This window comes from Pongo pygmaeus, chromosome 23 (genome assembly GCF_028885625.2).
Source record: "Pongo pygmaeus isolate AG05252 chromosome 23, NHGRI_mPonPyg2-v2.0_pri, whole genome shotgun sequence".
In the NCBI taxonomy this organism is placed as follows: domain Eukaryota; kingdom Metazoa; phylum Chordata; class Mammalia; order Primates; family Hominidae; genus Pongo; species Pongo pygmaeus.
The window spans coordinates 27,499,470-27,526,953 of record NC_085931.1 but is presented as its reverse complement, the minus strand read 5'-3'; the positions used below and the strand labels follow the sequence as shown (position 1 = coordinate 27,526,953).

The window sequence follows — 27,484 nt, the reverse complement described above, 5'->3', positions numbered from 1 at the left end:
CCCTGGACATAGTAGGCAATGCCCATCGGGACATTTACTGGCATGGGCTCAAAGGCCAGCAGAGCTAGAATTCAAGGCTCCTGAGGAATGGGAGCAGACGGGAACACGTGCTGCACGCAGGGAAGAGGGCATCGTGGCATCCTGTACTCTGGGCGTCGAATAGGTGTTTATTGGAAGCTGGGGAAAGGTCAGAGAATGCACGGCAGGTGTCCAGACCCAACAAAGCCCCTCTCCAGGATTACTGGAGGAGAGACTGAGCCCAAAAGGCTAGTGGCTGGGAGGCCTCCGCTCCTGTTCTCCTTTGCCTGGTCCTTTGCTGCTGTTGGGTGGATTATGGGCCATGCACCATCTGGGACACAGAGCTTTGGTGGCCCTGCTGCCACTAGGTAAAGTCTTAACTGCAACAAAAAACTCTGCAACTAGCAACTTCTTGACCTACAATATGTGGCTCGAAACTCCTGCTAGAAACTCTTACCAGATCAACACATTTATGCACTTTTATTGATAATCTCTTTCACGTACACGTATGTGTGTACACACACATGCGCACACACATACACATGCAAACTGTCCTGTTTGCTCTCCTGTCACATTTTTGAATCTTCTCCCCCTCACTGGAGGTTGGAAATATGGTTAAGGACTCAGGCGTAGGAATGAAGGGCACCCTATTCCAGTGTCAGACGGCACTGTGTCAGTGTCAATGTGTTCTTCAGGACCCTGAGCCAGAAGCTTCCAGCCTACCCCCAGGAGGTACTTCAGGAACAAATTCTTCAAACACTGGCTTCAGAGCCTCTTTTCAAATGCTGTCTTTGGACCTCAGACCCTGAAGTCACAGCAGCACCCCTTCCTCTCCCCACACAAGGTCTGCCCATATCTTCACTGACCCACCACCCCTCCTTTCCTTGCCCTTGCACCCTGGAGGTTCCTGAGCTCAGGGGAGCTCCAGCCCAGCTGCTCTGAAGAATCCTGCGTGCTAACAGCTCCCCACTGACAGTCGGAATGCGGGTGCAGGGCTTCAGACTCACCTTCCTGCCAGATGCTTTTATGTTTCACCTCGACATTTCTCTCTTCCTATAAATGAGCTCAGGTGACATCCAGCTGTGTTTAGCCCTCAGTCTCTCTCCACGCAGAGGCTCATCAGACAAAAGGTGCCCCAGGCCTCAGGACTGATGCGCACAAGGCTGTCGCCAGCCTGAGCTCTGGTGACATCCCCCCAACCCCCACCCCAATCTCTCTCACTGCCTCCCTCCTTCCCCTCCAGGCTCCACCAGCAGCTCCCTGACACGCTCACTCCACTCACCTCCCAGCACTTACCCACAGGCTGCTTCCTTGCCGGGACTACGCGTTCCCCAACCACAATCCTTCAGCTCAGGCATCTCGGGGACCTCCCTGGCCTGGGTGCCTTTCCTGTGCATGCTCACAGCCCTGGGCAGGCTTCCACTCCATCTTTCTACTTTTTTATTTTTTTTGAGACAGGGTCTCACTCTGTTGCCCAGGCTGGATTGCAACGGTACCATTATAGCTCACTGCAGCCTCCAACTTCTGGGCTCAAGTGATCATCTCGCATCAGCCTCCCGAGTAGCTGGGACTACAGGCATGTGCCACCATGACTGACTAAAAAAAAAATTTTGGTAGAGACGAGGTCTCACTATTGTTTCCCAGGCTGGTCTTGAACTCCTGAGCTCAAGCAATCCACCTGCCTCGGCTTCCCAAAGAGCTGGGATTACAAGCATGAGCCACTGCACCTGGCCCATTCAGTGTTTACATCCCATGTGACCATTCTTTTTTTTTTTTTTTTTTTTTGAGATGGAGTCTCGCTCTGTCATCCAGGCTGCAGTGCAATGGCACAATCTCGGCTCACTGCAACCTCTGCCTCCCAGGTTCAAGCAATTCTCCTGCCTCAGCCTCCCAAGTAGCTAGGACTACAGGCATGTGTCACCACGCCCGGCTAATTTTTGTATTTTTAGTGGAGATGGGGTTTCACCATGTTGGCCAGGCTGGTCTCGAACTCCTGACCTCAGAGTGATCCACCTGCCTCGGCCTCCCAATGTGCTGGGATTACAGGCATGAGCCACCGTGCCCGGCCCATCCTGTTAATGTGTCCTTGGCACTAGCGGTTAAGTTCCTTCATGGCTGGGGCCACGCCACATGCAATTTATCTTGGTATCCCAAATGCCTGGCACATAGTAGGTGCACAATAAATGCTGAATGAATGAATGATGGCGCCTCAAGGACGCTCTACCATTAGCTCCTGGGAGCCGGCTATGTGGATTCCCCTGGGGATAGACGATAACCAGACCGAGGCACAAAGAAAAGTTAGGAGGGATGCCTGGGATTAAAATCCAGATATTTACATTTTAAAGCCTACATTTCACACACGAACATATACACAGGCAGACATGTACACACAGATGAATACTTGTGCACCCACGTGCACACACACTCCTCTCAAGGCTGGGATCTGGGCAGTCCCTGGGGAGCCGCCCTCATGCACTGGGCCTCTCTGACTCTGACCCCACCGTGTCCCAGCCCGAGTTCTTCTGCAGCTGGCGGAAAAGCAGCTGCCGCTGGAGGCTCCTCAGGCTCTCCAGGTCCTCGGGAGAGAGTGGCAGGGCCGGCTTCCCTGGGTCCTGCTCCTCTTCTTCCTCTTCCTCCATTTCCGTGAGTCCGTCGGGGGGCTGCGGGGAGCTCCTGGAGATGTAGCCCTGGTCAGACTGCACTGACTGCCGCTGCTCCTCCTCGTAAGGCGTGTGTGGGTCTTTGAGGACCATGGCGGGTCTACTGCAGCCCCCCTGGGCCTGGCAGTTCAGACTCTGCTGGAAGAGCGAGAGCATCAAGCCTTCGAGGTGCTCCCTCACGTCCTCCGGAAGCAGGTCAGGAGACGCCATGGGGGTGCTGCCAAGGGATGAGTCCTCGGGGTCCACAGGGAGGAAGAGGACGCTATTTCGCCCAGCGCCCGGGCTGCCCAGCAGCGGGCAGGCCTCGCCCTCCTCCGCCAGTGCCAGCCGGACTGCGGCACCGTCAGCCAGGGGCCCAGGCTCCACCGCGGCCACCAGGGCCCCCTCCTCTGCGGCAAGCACCAGGGTGTGGAGGGGCTGCGGCGCTGGCTGACCCCGGGGCTGCAGGTGAGGTTCCAGCTTTGCCACTGCTGATCCTCCTTCCTCTCTGATCAGGAGGTCTATGGCCAGGCAGGCCTGGGAGCCAGGCTCGCGCACCAGGGGCGCCCGCTTCACGATGCCGGTTCCCGGAGGCAGCAGTGGCTCCTCAAACACCTCTTCATCCAGGGACGGGGCATCCTGGTCATCGGCCGAGTAGAGGTTCTCACGTTCGAACCAGTCGGGGCAGCGGACCTGCCAGTCCCGGAACCTGTCCAGGGCGGCGCGGAGCTGCCTGCCGCCCGGGCTTCGCAGGTAGTTGTCCCCCGACAGCTCCCCCACGCGGTGCATGCGGCCCGGCTGGAACATCTCCAGGTCCTGGATGCGGAAGTACACCTCCTCGAACCTGTCCATGAGCGGGTACCGCGGCGCCGCGCCGAACAGGTCGGGGACGTCGCCGTCACAGCTGACCTCGCTGAAGTAGCAAACTACGTAGGTGCCGAAGCAGGCTGGCCTCTTGAAGTCCGGGAGGATCATGTTCATGGCTGCGGTGAACAGGTCCCCCACGGGCTTCCCGCGGTCGCAGCGCAGCCGCACAGACGCCCCCCGGCCCAGGAGCGCCTGCCACTTGGCACGCGTGCCGCGGGAGCACAGGATGATGATCTTAGAGTTGCTCTCCACCATCTCCTGCTTCTGACGGCCCACCCAGGTCATGACTCCCGCCTCCGAGATGGCCTGCTCTTCCAGTAGGTCCAGGGCCACTTCCGTGCCGCAGGCGGTGAGCAGGAACTGGGCGAATTTCAGGACCACGTCCACGTAGAGGGGGTGGTCAGCTGAGTAGATGATCCAGACCTTCCTGGGCTTCAGCGGTGGGGGGGTCAGGTCAGCCACAGGCAGGCCATCTAAGGAAACAAGACCATACATGCTGACCCTCACCCCAGGGCCCAGGGCAGCTCTGTGCCTGCCAGCCCAGGAGGGGCCTGGACCAGGACACAGAGCTTGGCTCCCTCCCTAAGCTGAGAAACCCAACTGAGGCCTGTTGGAAAAACCCAGATGTTACTATTCCACCTTTGGCTGCCTGAAAAAAATCAGTCTGCTGCCTTGTGGGAAAAAGAATCTCTCACGTTCCTAGCTGGTCTTTAGCCTGTACTTTAATTAAGAAAAGAAAAAGAGGCACCAAGCTCTGTTGGTCTGCTCCAGGGAGGACCTCTTTTCACAAAATACGGTGCACTTACCTTTCTTTCCTTGTCTGACTGATTCAAAAAATGGCACCCAGGACTTGTTATTGGGGGCCCTTCTGAGTGGGGTACTGGAAGGGGGTTTCTAAGGTGGGGTCTCCTGAAGGGACTTGGGAGTTAGACCACAGGAGGCGACCCACACGCACTTATCCCAGGAGAACCCTCCACTGCTTTAAAAATAAGCAAACACACAAACCAGGAAATACTGACCGGTGTATTTGGTGTCATCACTGTATTTTTCACTTCCAGGCCCTGGAAAGGAAAAGAAATACACTGGAGTGGTTCTTTGGGAAGAGAAATAGAAACCAGCTCACAGGGTGTCTGCCCCATCCCTGACAAAGGGTGAAGGGTAAGGGGGCAGCCCCGAGACTGAGCAGGGAGGCCGTGCTAGGTGGTTGCAAAGGCATGAATCCTGGGTCTGCCACTACGAGCACTATGACCTGGAGCAGTTACTAGTGCCTCTGAAATGCAGCTTCTTCCTCTGTGAAGTGGGTCTATATTTGCTCTCGTTTAATGGGTATTAAATGAGTGTGTGTATGTGAAGTGCCTGGCACGTTGTACATAATCAACTGGGATCACAGTGATTTTGTAGCACTGATCCAGCTGGGACCCCCAGTGCTGGGGGGCGGGGGGGCAGGGTGTCTACCCTGTTTCCTCATTATGGTCCTGGTCTGCCCTGTCTCCCTGAAATTTGGCCACCCCAAACTGACTCCACCTGAGGGAAAGCTCTTCCCCAGAAGTGTCTTTACAGAAGACATGCATCTTACCACACTTCTTTCCAGAAGCAGCCCCACCAGGCTGCTTGCAACATTTCCTCCTGGTATTTTTGAGGTGAGGAAGGGGAACCCACATACTTAAGCAATTGTTCCCCTCGGAGATGTGATGAAAAAACTGCTCTGTGGGAGTTAACTCCTTAGTGACAGCTGGGAGGATTAAGATCCACAGATGACTGAGCAAACGACTTAGAACCTTAATCTCAATCCTAACCCTTTCAGCTCTTCCCCAGAACTGTCAAAAGACAGCCAAATAACAGCAAGGCTCCTCTTGCCTTTACCCTGTGGTGCGGGGCACTTCGGGAAACAGAAGCGCAACAGCAGAAAGGAAACCATAAGCACCGCCGCCGCCCAGCCCCAAACCTTTAGAGAGCTGCACAGCCTATGGAGCACTGGCCGAGATGCTATTGAATGTTATCGGAACCTCCCATAGATCCTCCCATGCCTGGCTGGTTTTCTTTCTACCACATAATAATTAATAATGATTAACACCTAATCCTGACGAACCTAGGGAAGGGTGGAAACAGTTTCCCAGATGACGGAAGGAGCAGCCTAGGGTCATGGTGGGGCAGGGAAGGGCTGAGGCCCCAACCGGGAGGCCTGTGTTCTCCCGGCTTAGGACTTGGCCAGCAGAGGGCTGCAGGTGGGAGAAGACACTGGTATGTACTGATCCCCACCAGCAAGCACCTTCCTCAGCTACTCATTTAACCTTCATCACAGACCTGAGAGGGAGGCATTATCAGTACATTTTACAGAAAAGAAAAGTGAATCCATGGTGTGTTAAGTAACTGGCCTGTGACTACAAGGCTAATGAGGTGGGGCTGGGGTCCACCCCTGTGGCTCAGGGCAGCCGGAGCCTTCTCTATCACCCGATGCTGACCCTCACTATTCTCCCTGACCCCAGGTGTCCACGTCTGGCGGCTGCAGGATGGGGTTGTTCAGGCTGCTCCACCTGCCTGGATGGTCATTCCTGACACAGGGAAACTTTACTCTGGCTCCTTCCAACCTATTGATTTTAATAATATTACATTTAATAACAACAAATATAATCGTGGCTAACAGATACTGTGTAAATAGCACATGCCAGGTTCTGTGCTAAGAATTCATGTGTCTTATTTCAGTCCTTACAACAGCTTTATGACATGGTTCTCAAGCAAGAACCTGAGGCTCAGAGAATAAAGCGATTTGCCTTGGTAGTGAGTGGTGGTGCTGGTATTAGAGCCTGACTCCAGGACAGCCAGAGCCCCAGCGCTTACCAGCTAGCCTCCAGGTCATGCAGACGATGAACAGGATGACGGAGCCCACCAGCAGGATGGAGATGCCCGTGATGAACCAGTACACCCACAGGGGCATGTAGTCTGCAGTGAGCAGAACAGCGTGAGTGATGCAGCGGGGCCTGCCCTGCCCTCCCTGAGGCCCCCAGCCCCGCTCCCCAGCCCCAGGCTCTGTCCTCTCTGGCCCCACCACGACAAACCATGGTCTCACCCCCCCCTCTGGGCTGGCCTCGGTTCAGCCTTGTCTGCCTGGCTGAGGCAGGGACTTCTCAAGTGGCCACTGGGGAATGTCCCCTGAGGGCTGCAGTGCTGTTGGAGAGAGATCCAAGCTTACCCGGAATTGGTTCTGCAATGAGAACAGAGGAAAAAGGGAAAATAGCATTCTTAACCCTTCCCAGTCATCACAAAAAACACAACTGACATCCCTTGAGGGCTTTAATGATGTTGACTCTGCACCAGGCACTCTAGATCCAGGTTGAACTTAATGAAACCATCTACAAGAGACACTTGAGTTGCTGGTCTAAGAAGAGACACCTTGCCTCCTCCTCGGGAGGCTGGGTTCTCCTTCCAGCCTGGCTCCATGTCTGTGCCTTCTGGTGAGCATGTGGCTGCAGCCTCCCGTGCATTAGGGCATGCGACTTTTGAAAACAGCGTCCCTGCTGTGTGATCTTGGACAAGTTATTCAACATCTCTGTGCCTCAGTTTCCTTATCCATGAACCTGGGGTTTGGGGTGGGGGGATCCTCTACTTCATAGTACCGTGACTCACAATGAGTGAGGATAAAAAAATGGACGGCATGTTGGAGCACTGTGCTCAGTGCGTGGTGCAGAACTAGGGCTCTAGGATAAAAACCACCCCATTTTCCAGTCAAGAAAGTTGAGGATCAAAAAGATTAAGTATTTTGCCTAAGGCTACATAGCTAATGAAAGAGCCAGGAGTCCAGCCCCAGGGAGTGACACTCTAAAGCTCCACTCCACACTTCAGGCCTGAAGGACTCCAAGTTAAACTAAACTCTCCTCCCTAACCACCCCTCAGAACCAGGTGAGGACGCAGCACAGGCTGAGGGCCTTCAGCCACTTGTTCTCCCAGTATGGCCTAGGACAGCCGCATGTCCCCTACCTGGAGTGTCTGGCATTTCTGGGCAGGAAATAGTCGCGGAGTGTCTGAGGCAGTCATTGAGGCAGCTGCTGAAGAAGGGCTGGATCTGCGGGCAGACAGGGCAGGAAAAGGGCTCCAGAACTATAGAGCGCTCATGCCTTCCAGCCAGCAGAGGCAATGTGAGAGGAGGGGATCCTGGCTGGCTACACCACGATCTCCAGGTGGCCATCATCTCCCTCCAGCAAGGGCGGGTCAGAGGACCCCTGCCCAGGTGAGGGTGGGAGAACCAGACAGGAGAAAGGCAGGGGCAGTGCCTTACCAGGCAAGGAATCCTGACTGGTAGTGGTGCTTGGTGCCATAGAGAGGACAAGTTTTCCCGTCCACCAGCAAGAATGCCAGACTGTGCACGCTCCCCACTCCGATCCACACCACACTCTCCACCTGTGCATGCTCCCCACTCCCGTCCACACTACACTCTCCACCTGTGCACGATCCCCACTCCCAGCCACACCACACTCTCCACCTGTGCGTGCTCCCCACTCCCGTCCACACCACATTCTCCACCTGTGCACGCTCCCCACTCCCATCCACACCACACTCTCCACCTGTGCACTCTCCCCGCTCCCGTCCACACTACACTCTCCACCTGTGCACGATCCCCACTCCCATCCACACCACACTCTCCACCTGTGCACTCTCCCCGCTCCCATCCACACTACACTCTCCACCTGTGCACGATCCCCACTCCAGTCCACACCACACTCTTCACCTGTGCATGCTCCCCACTCCCGTCCACACCACTCTCCACCTGTGCACGATCCCCACTCCCGTCCACACCACACTCTCCACCTGTGCACGCTCCCCACTCCTGTCCACACCACACTCTCCACCTGTGCACGCTCCCCACTTCCGTCCACACCATTCTCCACCTGTGCACACTCCCCACTCCCATCCACACCACACTCTCCACCTGTGCACTCTCCCCGCTCCCGTCCACACTACACTCTCCACCTGTGCACGATCCCCACTCCCAGACACACCACACTCTCCACCTGTGCACGCTCCCCACTCCCATCCACACCACACTCTCCACCTGTGCACGCTCCCCACTTCCGTCCACACCATTCTCCACCTGTGCACTCTCCCCGCTCCCGTCCACACTACACTCTCCACCTGTGCACGATCCCCACTCCCAGACACACCACACTCTCCACCTGTGCACGCTCCCCACTCCCATCCACACCACACTCTCCACCTGTGCACGCTCCCCACTCCCGTCCACACCACACTCTCCACCTGTGCACACTCCCCGCTCCAGTCCACACCACACTCTTCACCTATGCACACTCCTCACTTCTGTCCACTCTATACTTGCCACCTGTTTTGCTCCCTGCACCTGTCCACACCACACTCACCCACCTGCACTTGGTGGCGGCAGCACCCTTTAAGGTTGCGTAGAGTGAGTGTGACGTTGGATCGCTGGTGGAACTCCTCTGGTCTGGGCTGAGGAGAGAGGCGAGGATGGGTAAGGCTAGTTGGGATGGGTAAGGCTAGTTGGGTAAGAACACGCTGTGGCACTGCCAGGGAGAGGCTGTCCAGGGCACCCCTTAGGAAGGCCAGGGGAGAAATGCTTTTCAGGTTTCTATTCCAGAAAAAAAGCTCCATTTTTGCATGGAAGCTGGTTTGTTGTAAATTCGTAAGTATGTGTAGTAACTGTTAAGTCTCTCTTTGCTTTGGCTGCTGGGAATTGGGGCAACAAATTTGTGTTCATGGACACCAGTTGTACAGAACCACATAGCACACGTTTCCTGCACTGAGCTGGCTTCATCGTATTGCCTTTCTTTTTTTTAGAGACGGAGTATCACTCTGTCACCCAGGCTGGAGTGCAGCGGCACAATCTCAGCTCACTACAACCTCTGCCTCCCAGGTTCAAGTGATTCTTCTGCCTCAATTCCCCAAGTAGCTGGGACTACAGGCGTGTGCCAGCACACCTGGCTAATTTTTGTACTTTTAGTAGAGATGGGGTTTCATCATGTTGGTCAGGCTGGTCTCGAACTCCTGACCTCAAGTGATCCACCTGCCTTGGCCTCCCAAAATGCTGGGATTATAGGCGTGAACCACTGTGCCTGGCCTATTTTATGTCATTAATTTACTTTATTTATTTTCTAATTTTTATTTTCTTTTTTAGAGACAGGGTCTCGCTCTGTCCCCCAGATTGGGTGCAGTGGTGCCATCATGGCTTACTGCAGTCTCGAACTCCAACTTCAAGCCATTCTCCTGCCTTGGCCTCCCAAAGTATTGGGATTACAGGTGGGAGCCACCGCGCCTGGCCTTATTTCCTTATCTTTAGTTCCCCTGTCTCTATTTCCACATTTCTTCTTTTTTTTAAATCCTCAAATCCTTTTTGTAATAAACAAAGCAAAACAAAAAGAGAACAAGGGAGCATGTGGGGGAGGAAAGAACAAAAAGGACTGAGTCATGGGCAGGACACAGTCAACTGCCTTTCTATCAAGCATAAGATCACTGGGGAAGAAAAAGGGCAAGGCGCCATGATCACTATGGACTAAGCACAGCCCTGAGTCCCGAGCTTCTAGCAACACAATTCTGTCAGACCAGCAGAGAAGAGACTCGGGGCTTGGAGGAGTGGTCCTGAGCTATGCTAGAGGGGTCAAAAATAGCAGAGTTACCGCAGGAACGTGGTGCATGTGCTCAAAGCAACTGTGGTTCTCCATGTGCGGAAAACTGGTCAGCAGGATCTGGTAATGGGTAGATTCGTTCCACAGGGTGAAGCTCACACGTAGCTGGTGGGCCTCCAGGGTTTCCACAGTGATGTTGGGGTCCCATAGGCTGCCTGCCAAGGTCACACATGCAGGCTGGGAGTGAGGAGGGGCACGCACATGTGCATGTGTGTGCATCCAAATAAAGCTCTCCCGGGCCAGCTGTTACCTGAGCTCATGCATGGCGTGGTTACCTTCATCCTGGTGTGCTCACAGTCTGTCGACCCAGAAAAAAGGAAACTCATAAGCCTCTGCCTTAGGAAATCTGTTCTTCCAGACTCCTGACACCAGGAACAATCTTTTCCCCACTGGGAGCCTGTCCACAGGTGGCCCCTTCAGAGTGAGCTCCAGGGCTGGACCCACCTTGGCATGGGTGCCAGCCTGCTTGTCTGATCCTCATCTCTCAGGGAACCCTCCCGATTCAAATGCATTCCTCCTGAGCTTGCTGTGGGTGACCAAGCAATCTTGGTCCCCTCCAGTTCTTTCTCTGCCCACCCACAGCTTCTTGTCCCCAGCTGCCCCTGTCTTTGCACAGGCTGAGAAGACATGTGACAGGTGTGAATCACCATGGAGGGACAGGGACTGAGTCAGTCAACTTTAGGAACAGAAGCGAGAACTGAGGAGATTCACTCCTTCAACAAACACTTATTGAGCACCAACTATGCACCAGGCCCTGTTCTTGGCACTGGAGGTACAGTGGTAAACAAGACAAAGCCCTGCCCCCTGGAGATTGCAACCCAGTAGAAGAGACCAATAAAAGCAAACACACAGCATGCAGTACCAGTCAGGGAGTGATGAGCCACATGTGGTGACACAGAGCAGGGTAAGCAGGGAGTGTGTGTGCACGCATGTGTGCAGGGTGGTCCCAGGATGAAGAAGGTCAACACCATCCTTAACAAGCATTTCTTGACCAACCTACTATATTCAAGGCGATTCGTGAGGTTCTGGAGATTATACAAACAGGCAGAAGACCCAGGCTTTGTTCTCAAGTGGGCTTCCTGACATAGCTGGCTATGGACAGAGAATTGTAGGGAGACTGAGACAGGAGAATCACTTGAGCCCAGGAGTTCGAGGCTGCAGTGAGCTAGGATAGCAAAACTGCACTATAGCCTGGGTGATAAAGCAAGACCCTATCTCTATTAAAAACAAAAAGAGAGAAATGTAGGTAATAGCTGAGCTTCTGGGGAGGACAGAGAAGTAGAAGGTACACGTACATCAAAGGGTGCCTGAGAAGAAAAGCCTGGCGGTAATCACAGGCAGGGTGGATAGGCACGGGGAAGAGAGCGCCATGCATGGGATGAGTGTTGGATGATGCAGACAGACTGTGAGGTGGAAGGAGAAGAGCAAGCCACGGAGGCTGGGACCAGGCTGGGGGCAGAGGCTGCAACTTCTCCACGAGTGGCTTGTGGCTTGCCTTTATGATATTTTCTGGGCAGGATGGGTGCTTCTCTAGATAGAAGGAGGTACTCTGGTTCCCATAAAACTACTGGGATCTTGGGCCACCGTCCACTGTTGTGCCAACAGAGAATGGGCTTTCAGGGAATGGAGGCTGCAGCACACACCAAACCACTCCCAGTCCTGGCCTCTGTTTGTTCTGTGGGTCCCAGGTGCTGGCAATGCCAGCCACTGTGTTGCTGAGCAGGGAGGCTGGCATCTGTGCCACCTGGTGCTTCCCTCTCACAGAGGCCACTGGGGAGGGAACGTCTTGGGAGGATGCTCTTACCAGGCACGAGGAAATTCTTGGACTGGTGGTTTGGGTCCCCGTCAGGGATGGGCTTGGGCAGGTGGTGAACGGTCACCTCATATTCCTGGTCAGGGTCGACCACAAAGTGGCTGAAGGTAAAACGCCACTGAAGAGAAGGGAGGAAGGAAAGGTGGATGGATTACATACACCTCTGTCACCCATCTATGCCCAAAGACCCCCGTTCCCACCCACTCCCAAATATTCAGCCAAAAATAAGAACAAAGCAACAACCACAACAAAATCCAAGGTCAGGGAAATCAGTATCTTTGTTTTTTGTTTCCTCTGGTCCTTTCTGCCTGTTTTTTTTTTTTCTTTTTTTAAAAACCTGGATCTGGCCTCATCAGTAGATAGTGAATAAGGCAAAAGAATTTGGGGAAAGTGGAAGTAGACCCGCCCCCCCACCTGCCCTCTCAAATTCTAGGACAATGGGTATGAGAGGGCGGAGCCAGAGGACTTGGGGCTATGGAGATCTGGCACACGCGAGGCAGGTAAAAACTATTTGTCAAATGATTCTTCCTCCTCAAATGGGAAACCCAGGGACCTCTTGAGACCATTATGGAGTAAAAAGGTGCAGAGGACAAGCTAGAGATCCCCACTCACCCTGGGCCAGCAGGCACCTTAGTTGCAATGATATTTGAATTTGTGCTAAGTTATTTTCTGGGTGGTAGAGATTACAGATATCGACTCCAACCCCCATTCTAGTTACCTTGGTGGAGGGGCCAGGGGTCCTTTGCTTCTAAGTGGATGAAGGAACCTGGTTCTCACCATTCACACAGCAGTCAAGTTTGGGGGTCCTAATTTAACATCGGAGAGGAGTTCTGCCTTTGCTGCTCGAGTTTGTGGGAGATCTAACTTGTTTTCAAGTGGCCATTTGCAGATTTAAACCAGTAGTCTTCAAACTAAGGCTTGCATCGTGATTACTTGAGGGTTAAGCACCAGTTGCTGGACCCCACCCTAAGAGTTTCTGGCCTGGGAAGTCTGGGGTGGGGCCACACATCTCTACCAAGTTCCCAGGTGAGGCTGAGGCTGCTGGTCTATGGACCACAGTTTGAGACCCACTGCTTTAAACAAACTTAAACAAGAATCAACATTTCATCATTTAGCTGTGAGCAGCAAAATGAGACTAAACTGTTGTAGTGCCCATTCGCCCACCTACAGCAGTTCTTTGGTCTGGGCAGTTTTTTCTTCCTGAAGGTAGGCCCCAGCTTAATCCAAGTTACACATAAAACATGTTACACAAAGATGGCAGGAGGTAGGGCTGTGGAAGTTGTCTTCCAATTCAACTTCCTTTCAGAACGAATAGCTAGGTAAAGTGGGAAGAAAAAGCAGGGGTGAGTATGTGAGGGACGCTTTCAAAAATACGCTCTGTCCCTCACTATTGCTCACGGTGGCCACACCACTTCTCTTTTGACTTCTGCCCATCTCAGGCTGCCATTCTGAACTCCACAGACTCCCTCAGCACCTCCTGGGTCTTCCCCACTCTAAATCAGGGTCTGAATTTGGGGACAAGAAGTCTCTACTGGTGTCATCAGTGGAACATAATCCACTCAGGAGCTGTAATCTTACCCTCCTGTGGTGATGCCTCAGTTTGGACAGAAACTCAAACTTGACGCATAAACGTTCATTGGTGTTCAGCTGTAGGACAGATAACTCTGCACCCTCGAGGTACAGGATGCTGGCTGAAGGAGAGGGCGAAGAGGAGACAAACAGATACAGATCAGCCAAGACAAGTGCTGGGTGTGTCACTTCCCTATCTGTTGTGGTTGTTCACTCCTAAAAGAAAATCTGCCCTGTCTTACCCAATTCTCCACATCCTGTTCCTTTCAGTTCGCTCTCTGGCCTCAGCCTACCGCCTTGCAGACAGTTATTTCCCAGCTGGGCAAGGAAAAATGACACTTTACACTGGGCTAGAAGTAAAGGCTTTGCAAACTTGTGGTGAGGGCTTTGACAATCTGGCATGGGTGTCAAACACAGCCATCCCCATCATCCTCACGAGGTTGTGGCCGTCAGCAGGAGCACCGAGGGTGGGGACTTCCAAAAAGAACTTCCCCCATGCCCCGTTCACAAATCTGGGGCTAGTGCTCATAAGCCCCAATCATCCCAATTCTGTAACATAAACTCTCCATTCCTGAATAGGCTCGGGGGACGTTTTAAAAGTGCTGGCCCCTAAATTCAGGGAACGGGTTGACAAATGTGTTGCCATTTTCCACTTCATTTTTGGTACTGCAGTCACAAAATTAACTGCTTGCTTTTTTTTTTCCTCAGGGTGCTAAAATTGTTAGGTTGAAGGAAGTCCTTTCATGAAGAATGGTGTGATGAGAAGGTATCACTGTGGGTTAATATCTAAAATGCTGAACAAATATTAACTGCATGAAATGATGGATCCTTATAGCACTAAATTTGAACCTCCATGTCTGAGCACAGGACTGGGAGCCCAATCCTGAGCCTGACTGGAAGAGCCACTTGGAGGCAGGGAGAATCCCCCAGGGCCCTGCTGGCAGGCCCACTCACCGTCTGTCTGCAGCGTCCATTCAATGTGAGCCACGGGGAACAGGTCTCCTTGCTGGGTGTGGGCAAAGTGCAGCTGGATCTGCAGGTCCTTTGGGGAGGAGGGGGTCAGGTTTCGAGGGTGAATCCAGCTGTCATCCAGGCAGGTACCTGGCAGCCAGGGAAAAGCAACATTCAGAGACTTATAGCCAAGACCCTGAGATGCCCCAGCAGCAGGTACAGACAGCTAGACAGCAAACAGCTCAGGGGCCCGCGTCCTTCCAGCCTGTGGCCCTTGGCCGCGTCCTCAGCTTTACTGCCCTGCTCCCTCTTTTCTAATGTTTACTGGGGTCACTGCAAATCTCTCAAGTCTAAAGGGAATTTTAGGAGAGAAGACAAAGTACACATGTTGATTTTAAGATGAAGTTGTGATTGGGAATAAGGGCACAGGAGGGATGCGGTTGTAGTAAGAGTTGCTTTATTTTTATATGTCAGGGGTCTCTAATTGGCTCAGACCCTGAATATGTGCCTCCTCTTTGAATTAAAACAAAACAAAATCAACAGCACAGATGTCTCTCACTTTACAGTGACAAGCTGTGGCAAATCAAATTATATTATAGATACAGTAGGGCAGCACCCCAGAGAATACTTTCACAATCCAAATGACAGTTCTGTTTCTCCTTTCCTGACTTTTGCATAATGAATGTTCTCGACAGGAAGCGCAGGTGCACGCATCCACAGTTCTCTGGGAGCCCTCCTGCAGATGGCTGTACCTCACAGCCTGAACCTGGAGTGGCGTGGCAGGACTTCTGTCAGAAGTTGGCAGCAGGCTCTCACTTGATTAACAAGGCAACAAGAAGAAGAACAGAAAAAGATGACTTACTATTCTTGACCGTGCAGTTTAGCCCCTGTGGAAAAAAAAGGGTGGTTATTACAGCTGGGAAAGGGCTTGAATTCACACGCCAGGGCCAGATGCTCTCCACTGGCTCCTTCTCAGGAATGCCATCTACACAGCCCGCCCTTCTCACTTTTTGGGGAATAGGATGAGGAGTGAGTCCAGTGGATGGCAAAGGGAATGGTGTTTTTTTTTTTTTTTTTTTTGAGATGGAGTCTTGCTCTGTCACCCAGGCTGGAGTGCAATGGCGCGATCTCGGCTCACTGCAAGCTCCGCCTCCCAGGTTCACGCCATTCTCCTGCCTCAGCCTCCCGAGTAGCTGGGACTACAGGCGCCCGCCACCATGCCCGGCTACTTTTTTGTGTTTTTAGTAGAGACGGAGTTTCACCGTGTTAGCCAGGATGGTCTCGATCTCCTGACCTCGTGATCCGCCCACCTCGGCCTCCAAAAGTGCTGGGATTACAGGTGTGAGCCACCGCGCCCGGCACGGGAATGGTATTTTATGAGGAACTGCTATGAGCTGGGACCTTGACAACTTTAAAAGACACTGAGAGGGTTCTCTTGGAGTGCCCTGAGAAAAGGGCCCCTTCATCTCCTGAGGTTTCCAACCTTCCCGGATAACACTGCTGCAAGAGGTGCGGAAGGGGTGAGGGGCAATATTTACAGTTTCTGTGACAGATCTGTTGGGGAACATTCACTAAGTCCCTACAAAGTCTCTAGGAAAAGTATGCCAGGCCCTGTTCTGGGTGATCGTGACTATTATCCTCAGCCCATTTTGCAGATGAGGAAGCTGAGGCACCCATATTACATTATATTGCCTCCCTCTTGGGCAGTATGTGTTAACCTTCCAACCCTGAGGAAATCCTGATGGCCAAATTTAGAAGCCCTAGTGACAAATGCTACCAGGGAAATATAACCATTAGGAAGGAGCTCAGGCTCAAGTGTCTCCAGTTCTCTAACTGGCAAAACAGATCAAACGCATCCTGGGGTGGAAAGTCAGATGCCGAGGCAGACCAGAAACACAATTTCAAGGCCAACAAAGTGACTGGTATGAGTAGGGTGCCGGGGCTGACACCCTCCTCTCTCTTGAGAGGGAGCAGAGAGGTAGGGCTAAGCACAGGAGAAGACCCCGTGCCACCAGGGTTCATTTACAGAGTGGTCACACACAGGATGACATCTGCACGCACCTAGGACTGACTCTAGCGAGCTACTTCACCTGGATCCTCCTTCTCTGGGACCCCAGTTCATAAGTGCTCCTCGCCCTGTTCAGCTCCTGAATTCTCCCCTATAGGTCCCGAGCTAGCACCACCACCCCACTAGGGGGCTCCGCACATGTTCCCAACAAAATCCATCTGGCTGCCTAGGCTCACACTAATTAATGTCACTCTTTCCTAAATGGCGAGAAGATTAACTCCCCTGAGTCCTCTCATTTCTCCTCTGCCTTAAAATTCCTAGGATGTGGAGGATAAAAAAAGTGGTTCTTTCACCTTGAGATGGGGAGCTCTTCCAGAGAAGGCAAACAGATACATCATTTGGAGTAACTTCCTACTAGCCACGGGGAGCTACTCAAAAACACTGCAGGATGATGCCCATGATGAAAAGCTCATCTTCATGAAGACCACGAGGAAGGTGGAAGGGTTTGACAACACAGTTGGTTGATTCCCAGTGATGCAGGCAGGTGTCCTCCTCTCATTCCTGAGATGGAGGAAATAGTTTGGTATACCCTATGGAATACTGTTTTTGGTCTTGGTTTCTGATAGTTGTGGTTGCATATAAGTCTTTTCCTTCGGTCTATTAGGTTTATAGTTTTCATTCAAAACAGCTCTGAACCTTATCATATACCTCTCCAGCACTGATTAACAAACAAGGTTTGTTAACGCACCACTAGGTTATGGTGCATTGTTCTTTTGATATTCTGCTAGATTACATTTGCTAATATTTTATTTAGAATTGCATGGATTTATGTTCATAAGTGAGATTCATCTATAGTTTTTCTTTTTGTATAATATTTGTCAAGTTTTAGAATTAAGCTTATACTAGCTTTAAAAAAAATGGACAGCTTTCCCTCTTTTTCTGTGGTACTGAATGCTCATGAATAGAGAATGGCTGAATTAAGGTAAGATCTAGTTTAAATCTAAATGTCTATCAAACTAGAAATGGTTGAATACATTGCTATCTACTATGGAATATTATGCAAATATTAAAGAGAATGAGAATTAGTTGCATAGACATCTGTTACCTGCAGATGGCTGGAATGTGTTGATGAGAGAGGAAAATAAGTTGCAAATAACTTTTTATAGTATGATCCCAATTTCTATGGAAATAAGTCATGAAAAAGATCTCCCTGAATATATATATATATATATGAGTATGACTAAATGAGAATAGAAACATGTTAACAGGTGTTAACACAGTTTGCTGGGGGCAAAGGGGACAGAAGCAGAGGAGATGGCATGAGGGAAGATAAGGGGAAAAAAGATTTAATCAAAACTGAAAAATATACATATAAGTGAAATACAGAATAACAATTCTATTAGAGGTAATAGCGCATTGACCATATATACATATTTTCTTCCTCTCTCCAAATAATATAACAATTATAGGAAAGAAAATTTTTTTTTGTAAATTCTCAAGGACCAAAGAGCCAAACTCAGTGGACAAGAGATGTGAACAAAATTTTAAAAGTCCTTTCCAACTTGGCCCCAGCAGCATAGCTCCTGTAAAGAAGGGTGTTGGCCGGGTGCAGTGGCTCATGCCTGTAATCCCAGCACTTTTGGGAGGCTGAGGTAGGTGGATCACCTGAAGTCAGGAGTTCAAGACCAGCCTGGCCAAGAGATGGTGAAACCCTGTCTCTACTAAAAATACAAAAATTAGCTGGGTATGGTGGCATGTGCCTGTAGTCCCAGCTATTTGAGAGGCTCAGGTAGAAGAATTGCTTGAACCTGGGAGGCAGAGGCTTCAGTGAGCCAAGGTTGTGCCACTGTACTCTATCCTGGGTGACAGAGTGAGACTCTGTCTAAAATAAAATAAAAATAAAATAAAATAAAACACAACAAAATAAAATAAAATAAAATAAAGGGCTATTCTGTCACCTGCCACCAATGAGGTGGTGACACCAGAATATGCCATCAGCATTCACAAGCACACCCATGGAGTGGACGTCAAGCAGTGTGCCCCTTGGTCACTCAAAAAGTCCCAGAACTTTGCCATGAAGGAGATGGGGACTCCAGATATGCTAATACCAGGCTCAACAAAGCTGTCTGGGCCAAAGGAATAAGGAACGTTCCATACTGTATCCATGTGCAGCTGTCCAGAAAGCATGAGGTTGAAGATTCACCAAACAAGCTCTATACTTTGGTTACCTGTGTACCTATTACCACTTTCAGAAATTGACAGTCAGACATCGTGGATGAGAACAAACTGTTGATGTCAAATAAAATCATAAAACCTCAAAAGTGAACAAATGAATGAACGAATAAATAAATAACTGTTCAAGTGGCAGCAGAGTAGGCAGCTGGCTCGTGCTGAGTGGAGGAACTTCTGTCTGAATGCTACAAAAGGGAGTTACTGATAAGGAGGCCAGGGGCCCCTCAGAACCTTATAACCCTCAGGGCTTAGGGGCAGGGAGAATTAAGTGAAGGTCTACATATGGAGTGTTGGGAACCTTATCCTCTCTTTCCCTGCTCTGATCTCAGAATGCTGGCAGCCAGGCCCAAAGAAAAGACCTCCAGATTTCAGCATTTGGAGGTTACCCAATAGGCCAGGTTCACCATTAGCCTGACCTCCTATAAAGTCCAATGTTCAATAAACTTTAACTACACAGAGCATTTAATCAGCTTTTAGGACTTCATTCTTAAAATATTCTCAGACAGCCAAGGAGTACCAGATATTTGAGATAGGTTTTCTGTATGAAAAATAGATCAAAACAATTAAAAAATGCTCCTGGAAGAAAAAAAAAAAAACAATGCTGTTAACACAATTAAAACAAACAAGTAAAATTATTATAGCCCCGAAGAGATACAACACTGCATCTGTAAGACAGGGGCAGGACACTGTGGACAAATGAGCAGGCAAAGAATGAAAACTGAACCTTGAAACTCAATGGAAGAAGTTCTACTAAATAAAAATTCAATAGAAGGGTTAGTCTATGAAATTGAGGACATTTCTCTGAAAGTACAAATAGAATAGGAAAAAATATATGATTATTAGAGATTCAATTTAGGAAATAAAATATGATTGACTAGATTTCTAGAAGGAGATTAATGAAGAAACAGAAGGAAGAAATTATTTTTTAAAAAAGGAAAGAAAGAAGGAAAATATTCTGGAAGTGAAGGACACATATTCCCTGAGAGTGTGGAAAAACTCAAGCTGTATTTTTCCTCTGCTCTCACATCACCACAACAATCAACAGAAGTCACAGAAGACTTCTGTGACTACATATTGGGGGGGTGGTTTCTTCCCATCACCAAGCAAGCAATCAATTCTGCAGCAGATACCAGCTGGGTATCCTCCAATTTAATTCTGACACTATTTGGAGATAGCATCAGATCCCACAGGTTGAGTGCTCAGTCCCCAAGACCGCCCACCCCCTAGACACCAGTGGTAAGTCTGGGCCTCCAGAACTTCTAAGACCAACCAGGTTCAATGTGAGATTCTCATGCTCCTCTCTTTCAGTTCAATTAATTTGCTAAAGCTGCTCAGAGAACTCAGGGAAACACATTTCCCAGTTTATTTTAAGGATATCACAAATAATACAGAAGAAAAGGTGAGGTATAGGGGAAGGAGTACAAAGCTTCCATGCCCTCCTCAGGTGTGCCACCCTCCAGGAACCTCCACATGTTCCACTACCTGGAAGCTCTCTGAACCCCGTTTTTATGGAGGCTTCATGTGAGCATGATTGATTAAACCACTGGCCATAGCAACTTCAGGGGGCCCTCAGTTCCCTCTCCCTTTCCCAGATGTGAGGGGTAAAGGGGCGGGGCTAAACGTCCCAGCCCTCTAATCCTACCTTGGTCCTTCCTGGGACCAGCCCCCATCCTGAAGCTGCCTAGAGGCTGCCAGCCACCAATGAATCATTAGTATATTAAAAAATACGATTTTGGAGATTCTAAGGATTTTAGGAGTTCTATGCCAGAAAAAGGGGTTGAAGACCAAATACATATTTCACAGTATCACACTGCCAAATTAAAAAGGTTACTAAATGGCCTGCACAAAAACAACAAAGACCCAGACCAAGGCCCCAAATCTTGAAACTGTTGTAATATCAGGAATAAAAAGAAGATCCTAAAAGTTTCCAGAGAGAAAAAAATAAGTGTCATAAAAACAGATAAGAAATATAATAACATTGACTTCCTTTTTTTTTTTTTTGAGACGGCATCTCGCTCTCTCACCCAGGCTGGAGTGCAGTGGCGCGATCTCAGCTCACTGCAAGCTCCGCCTCCCGGGTTCCCCCCATTCTTCTGCCTCAGCCTCCCAAGTAGCTGGGACTACAGGCGCCACCACCACGCCTGGCTAATTTTTTTTGTATTTTTAGTAGAGACGGGGTTTCACTGTGTTAGATAGGATGGTCTCAATCTCCTGACCTCATGATCCGCCTGCCTTGGCCTCCCAAAGTGCTGGGATTATAGGAGTGAGCTACGGCGCCCAGCCAATAACACTGACTTTCTTGGCATCTGTACTGTTTGCTAGAAGGCAACAAAGCAATACTTTCACAATTCTGAGACAAAATTATCTTTAACACAGAATTTTCACACCCAGCCAAATTATCAGAAAAGGGTATGAGGGTAGAATAAAGATATTTTGACATGAAAAGACTTAACATATATGTTCCTGATATATATGTCTATATCCATCCCTCATACATATTCTTAGGAAATTACAGGATGATATTCTCCAGCAAAATGAGGGAGTAACCCCTGAGGAAGAAGACACAGGATCCGGGACATGGGAGATTTGACCACAACACGTCTGTTCTGGTCTAGACCTGTTGTGCCACAGGTCTAGAGAGCACAGACCTTGTTGGGGCTGGAGAACAGAATGCTCTAGGAGGAAGTTCTCTGGGGAAAGGGGGGGATGGAATTGATGGACTATCTGATGATTTCGAGGGAAATGATATGACAAGTGTGATAGAACAAAACTAAGACTAGTTACATGAAACATTACGCAAGTGAAGAATTAAAGCAATTATTATCTCTGGGGCAGGAGGGGAGGGGAATTGTACCAGAAAAAATATATAATCAAAGTACACTTACCTCAGCAGTGAAGATTACTTAATTGTTATAATAATATAAATTCTGACTATTAATTTAACTAAAATCATGATTTAACTATAATAAAAAACAGGCAGAAGTGGTGGCAGAAAGATAATGTAATTTTCATATATTAGAAGTCAATAGATAATATCTAAAATTAACAAATCATGAATTAACAGTATAAGCATGTTTAGAAATATGGAGGTATATCTCAGAAGAATTAACTAAAGGAATCATATTTGGGGAGCAGGTTTAGGGGTGGCGCATGGATCTGCTGTTTTTTGTTTTAAACATCTTAGTACCATTTTAAAAGGAGGATTGCCATACATAACTTGACAAAAATTAATTAAAAGATAGAAGTTTATCTATGATGTAATGCCAAACAAATGAAAGGACTGAAAAGTAAGATGAATGAATGAACACATTAACTTGTTTAGTGGAAGAAAGAGTAGACATTTTTTTCCTTATAATTTAATTTCGCGGCTCACGCCTGTAATCCCAGCACTTCGGGAGGCCGAGGCAGGTGGACTGCCTGAGCTCAGGAGTTCGAGACTGGCCTGGCCAACAATGGTGAAACCCCGTCTCTACTAAAATACAAAAAATTAGCAAGGCATGGCGGCATGCGCCTGTAGTTCCAGCTACTCGGGAGGCTGAGACAGGAGAGTTACTAGAACCCAGGAGGCGGAGGCTGCAGTGAGCAGAGATTGTGCCCCTGCACTCCAACCTGGGTGACAGAGCGAGACTCCGTCTCTAAGAAAAAAAAAATTTATAGAATTACATAACATTTTAAATAAAGCACAAAAAAAAAAGTGTTCAGGATCTTCTTAGGATATTACTAAGACATATCTTGTCTTGTCCAACAAATTCCTCTCCAGTAGTCATCCCTAATTTCAAACCCCTCATTCTTTTTTTTTTTGAGACAGGGTCTCACTCCGTCATGCAGCGGCATGCTCAGGGCTCAGTGCAGCGTTGACCTCTTGGGCTCAAGAGATCCTCCCACTTCAGCCTCCTCAGTAGCTCGGACTAGAGACATGCGCCACCACACCTGGCTAATTTTTGTATTTTTTGTAGAGACAGGGTTTTGCCATGTTGCCCAGACTGGTCTTGAACTCCTGGGCTTAAGTGATTCCCCTGCCTCAGTCTCCCAAAATGCTAGGATTACAGGCGTGGGGCCACTGCCCATTCTTTAAAACTAGCAGAATCAGAATATTATCTATGAGCTACCTGCTTGTGAATGGCATTACGTGAGGCATCTTGCAGAAATCAGAGGGGGGATTGTCATGACAATGAAGGTGACGACAGCTGATGTTTATTGAGCTCCTCTTTTGTGTCTGGCATCATGATAAGCACTTTGTACATGTATCTCATTTGATCTTGACAACAATCCTATGAGCTAAGCACCCTTATCCCAATTGTACTGATGAAAAAACTAAGACCCAGGGAGGTTGGGTAAGTGGCCCAAGGTCCCACAGAGCTGGCATTTGCATGATGAAGTTTTGCTCCAGAATACATGATCTTAATCACTGCTGCCTTGTCTCTCTAAATAACAAAAGGGGCCAGGTGCGATTGCTCACACCTGTAATCCCAACATTTTGGGAGGCCGAGGTGGGCAGATAAAGAGTTCGAGACCAGTCTGGCCGACCTGGTGAAACCCTGTCTCTACTTAAAAAATTAAAAAATTAGCCAGGCGCCAATTAAAAAATTGGCTCATGCTTGTAATCCCAGCATTTTGGGAGGCTGAGGCAGGTGGATCATTTGAGGTCAGGAATTCGAGACCAGCCTGGCCAACATGGTGAAACCCTGACTCTACTAAAAATACAAAAATTAGCTGGGTGTGGTGGTGCGCACCTGTAATCCCAGCTACTTGGGAGGTTGAGGCAGGAGAATCGCTTGAGCCTGGGAAGTGGAGGTTGCAGTGAGCTGAGATTGCGCCACTGCACTCCAATCTGGATGACAGAGTGAGACCTTGTCTCAAAAAAATAAATAAATAAAATAAAAAAATTGGCCGGGTGCGGTGGCTCACACCTGTAATCCCAGCACTTTGGGAGGCCGAGGTGGGCGGATCATTTGAGGTCAGGAGTTCCAGATCAGCGTGGCCAACATGGTGAAACCCCATCTCTACTAAAAATAACAAAAATTAGCTGGGCATCATTGTGCACGCCTGTAGTCCCAGCTACTTGGGAGGCTGAGGCAGAAGAATCGCTCAAACCTGGGAGGTGGATGTTGCAGTGAGCCGAGATCGTGCCACTGCACTGTAGTCTGGGCGACAGTGACTTTCCGTGTCAAAAAAACAAAAAACAAAAAACAAAAATTGGCTGGGTGTAGTGGCGGGCGCCTGTAATCCCAGTGACTTGGGAGGCTGAGGCACAAGAATTGCTTGAACTTGGGAGGCGGAGGTTGCAGTGAGCCGAGATAGCACCACTGCACTCCAGCCTGGGCGACAGAGCAAAACTCTCTCAAAATATAAATAAATAAATAAATAAATAAATAAATAAATGAATAAGGGACATCTCCAATAGGCCACTATTCTCTACCTACAAGGTGATGGTTAAGAGGAAGAAATGAAAGATTGTATTCAATTCTGTGCCTCAGTGAACACTACTGAGTGCCTGATAGAGAAAGTGGGCTTTGAACTTACAAGCACAGCCTGCTCTCAATCTCACCTTAGCACTCATTAGCTGTGCGACCTTGGGCCAATAACCCAGCCTCTCAAAAGTAGGTTCATCCTGCCAACCTTGTAAGCGGTGGTGAGCATGGGATGAAAGGATACTTGTGAACCACCAGCAAAGTGCCTGGCACAAAGAACACAACTTTGTAGTCTCTGGAAGAGCGGCATGAGGAAAGTGGCTTCTGGCAAGCAGAAGATAAAAGGTTAAACTGAGCAGTTGTTCTACAACCACAAGTCAAAACCGCAAACGCTCAGGAAAAAAGACTCTGTAATGAAACACACATCCTGTCTATGAAATTACGTGTTAACATTTACCGTGACCAACTCTTAAACTGCTGCTGTCTTTCCTATGGGCATTCCTCCAGGTTGGCGGTCACGGGAAACCTACATGAAGCCTAGCCAGGGAGAACGGCTAACCAAAAGGAAACGCCCAGGGAAATGCAATTATTGATGGTTTCTCATGTAATGATTTCTGTGGGGAAATCAGTCATCTGGGTTTTACGGTGCTAATCCCAAGCATCTGGACCAGTGCTATGGTTGGTCTCAGCTTGCCACTACTTTCCAAGCAGAGCTGACCGTTCTTTCCTTCATTCACACATTCTTTTGTTCAGTCAACACATATGTATCAAGCCCCTGCATCCTGTGCTCCAGTACTGAGCTAGGAACAGGCCAGGTGTGCAGAAGCCTCCTCCCTGTCTGAAGATAGTCGTGGAGGGCTAAATCGAACTGGGCTTTGGATAGACACTTACATTCTGGAAAGTGGCATGGACTTACTTTGAGAAGGCTCACCCAGTCCTGCCTTTGTGGAAATGAGGGAACCCAGGCCCAGGCAGCCTCAAAGCCAGACTGCAGAGACAGTAAGTGCGACGCTGCCTGCAAATCCAGGTCCTCCGGCCACCTCTGTGGCGTTCCCTCCCCTCACTATACCACATTGCATCCACTGAAACACCAGTGAGGGAGAGAAATTTGAAGGATGTGTTTTCTTTCTTTTTAAAAGAACTAGTCAATGGAGCCCAGAGCTGTCTATCTCTGGAGAAGAGCTGTCTGTGAGGCAGGTGTATACAGAACAGAGTGAGAGGAAGGAAGAGAACGAGAGACTGCAAATACGAACAGCAAGCGTCTCTCTCCAGCCCTCCCTGGAACCAGGCTGTGCTTCTGCTCCTGACTTGCAGTTGCTTCACTGTGCAGTAAAAGTCAGAGCTTGGCTCCCACCCCACACACAGGGGAGTCCCATCCCCGCTTCTGGCATCTTTTCTCACTGTCCTATTACACAGACCCTCCATTCCGGCCACACACCGTACCCTGTCCCACCTAAGGACCTCGGCTCAGGCCCTTTCCACCAGCTGGAATGCTCTTGCTACCCCCACAGGGCTGCCCAAATGCCTTTTCCATGAAGGACACCCCAACTGGAAGCAATTTTTCTTTTTCCTGGAATTCCGTACACTTACCAGTTGTGCAAGTAGCTTTGCTAGACAGTTCCCTAACTTCAAGCCTTGTTCTTCCCCTAGATGGGTTAGGTCTCTGGATATTAGGGTCCCCAGAGTATTTATTTATAGCTCCAGTTCCCAGTATGGCGCCCTGTACTCTGCAGCCACCTGACCAATGGCTGTCAACCCAGGCGCACCAACCCTCCATATCAGAACGCTTCATACACAGCCTGCAGGAGGGACCAGCAGGGCAGAGGCACCTGCTTTGCCCAATAGTGGAAGTCACAGGACATTTCTCAACATCATTCACGATAAAAACATCTTTTTTTTTTTTCCTGCGAAATAGTCACTCACTCTCCACCCTCTTTCGGTAAATCCTCCATAAAACTAGATAAAGAGAAATATCCCTTTGTTTTACATCCTCTGACTCAGATACTGAGCATTATTCCTTGGGGTCAGCGGTGGAGGTGGAGGGGAGGAAAGATCTCCTTGGGGATGCGGGGAAGAGGAGAGTATATTGTGGAGGGGCACAGCGTTTTGCTCTTTTTTCTTTTTTTTTCCTTAAGATGGTCCTGGCTCACAGGCCACTACCTGGCAGGCGGGTGGGTCACTTCCTGTGGGCGCAGCAGGGCTACGACTTGACAGCTACAAACGTTCGACCCTCCCACTGCGCGCTCACCGGGTTCCCAGACCCAGGTGGTGGGAGTGGCGGGAAGGGCGCCGTCTTAAGAACCATCTGCCCATCCTCAGGGCTTCGCGCCTCTGGGGAGGTGGCCCTCAGCCGCCCTCGGCACAGCTCTCCCCGAAACATGGTGCCACGTCTCAGCGCTCCAGCCCCCACAGGCCGCCGCGTGGCTCTACGACAGCGGGGTCCCTCTGGGGGGGGCCGCGGGTGAGGGCCTCCACCTTCCGCACGGACGATGTGGGCTCGCCCGGCTCCGTCGGCGGCATGAAGGGCACGGCTTGAGGGAAGCTCCCGAGGGCGCGATGGGCCTCCCGAGGGCCGACCGTGCCCCGCCGGGGGACGTGAAGGGCGCACGGCGTGGAGCTGGGTCCAGACCCGTCCTGGCTCCTCCCCGGGCCCCTTCCCCACAGCCCCTTTCTATCAGCCCTGGCCGCCCCTCCGGCCTGGCCCGGAGCCGCGCCCTCCTTCCCCGAACTCCGCGGCCCGGACGGAGGTGTCACTCCCGCCTCCAGCCACGACGGCAGGCCAGGTTGTGCAACACGCGCCGCGCGATGTGCCACCCCCCTCTCCCCCTATTCCACACCGCAACTCCCACCGCTCCGAGGGTCCTCCCCAGGCGCCCCGATATCTGTGCCCAAGTCTCTGAGCCCCTCTGAGCCCGCGTCGCGGACTTCCTGCCTCCCCAGCCCAGGCGCGTAGTCCCGGCCGTCCGGCCCTCCGCGACCTTGCCCCGCGCCCGCAGCATCCTGGCGGCGACCGCTCCCCACGTCGAGTCTCACCGGCTGGGAGCAGACCAGCGGCCGGTGGTCCAGGAGTCGCAGGGAGGCGCCACCCGGGGCCAGCACGCCCAGAAGCAGCAGGAGCAGCCCCAGCGGGGGCCCCGGGACAGCGGGCGGCGGGCTGCGTGCGGCCCCCATGGCCCCGGTGGCGTCGCGGAGGGCTCGGCCCCGGCTGGGGACGCAGCGAGCGAATGTTCTGAGCCTTTCTTTTCCGCGGTGGAGTTCGAGTCGGCTCCACTTAGCTCGCTTCCGGCTTCCAGCCCGGGCCCAGGGGCGGGCCGGGCCGAGGGGAG

General features: G+C 50.5%; 1 protein-coding gene across 1 annotated transcript; it reads right to left on the bottom strand.

The window, feature by feature from the left end:
* Nucleotides 1-483: 483 nt before the first annotated feature.
* On the bottom strand, nt 484-27,484 carry IL17RA (interleukin 17 receptor A). The gene is made up of 13 exons (XM_054470054.2): nt 27,192-27,484; nt 15,370-15,394; nt 14,511-14,657; nt 13,566-13,678; nt 11,979-12,105; nt 10,425-10,472; nt 10,166-10,329; nt 8,898-8,981; nt 7,500-7,584; nt 6,715-6,726; nt 6,363-6,464; nt 4,544-4,585; nt 484-3,997 (listed from the first exon to the last, which is right to left on the bottom strand). Exons 1-13 carry the CDS (start codon nt 27,327-27,329, stop codon nt 2,487-2,489), a joined length of 2,598 nt encoding a protein of 865 aa, XP_054326029.1. The 5' UTR covers nt 27,330-27,484; the 3' UTR covers nt 484-2,486.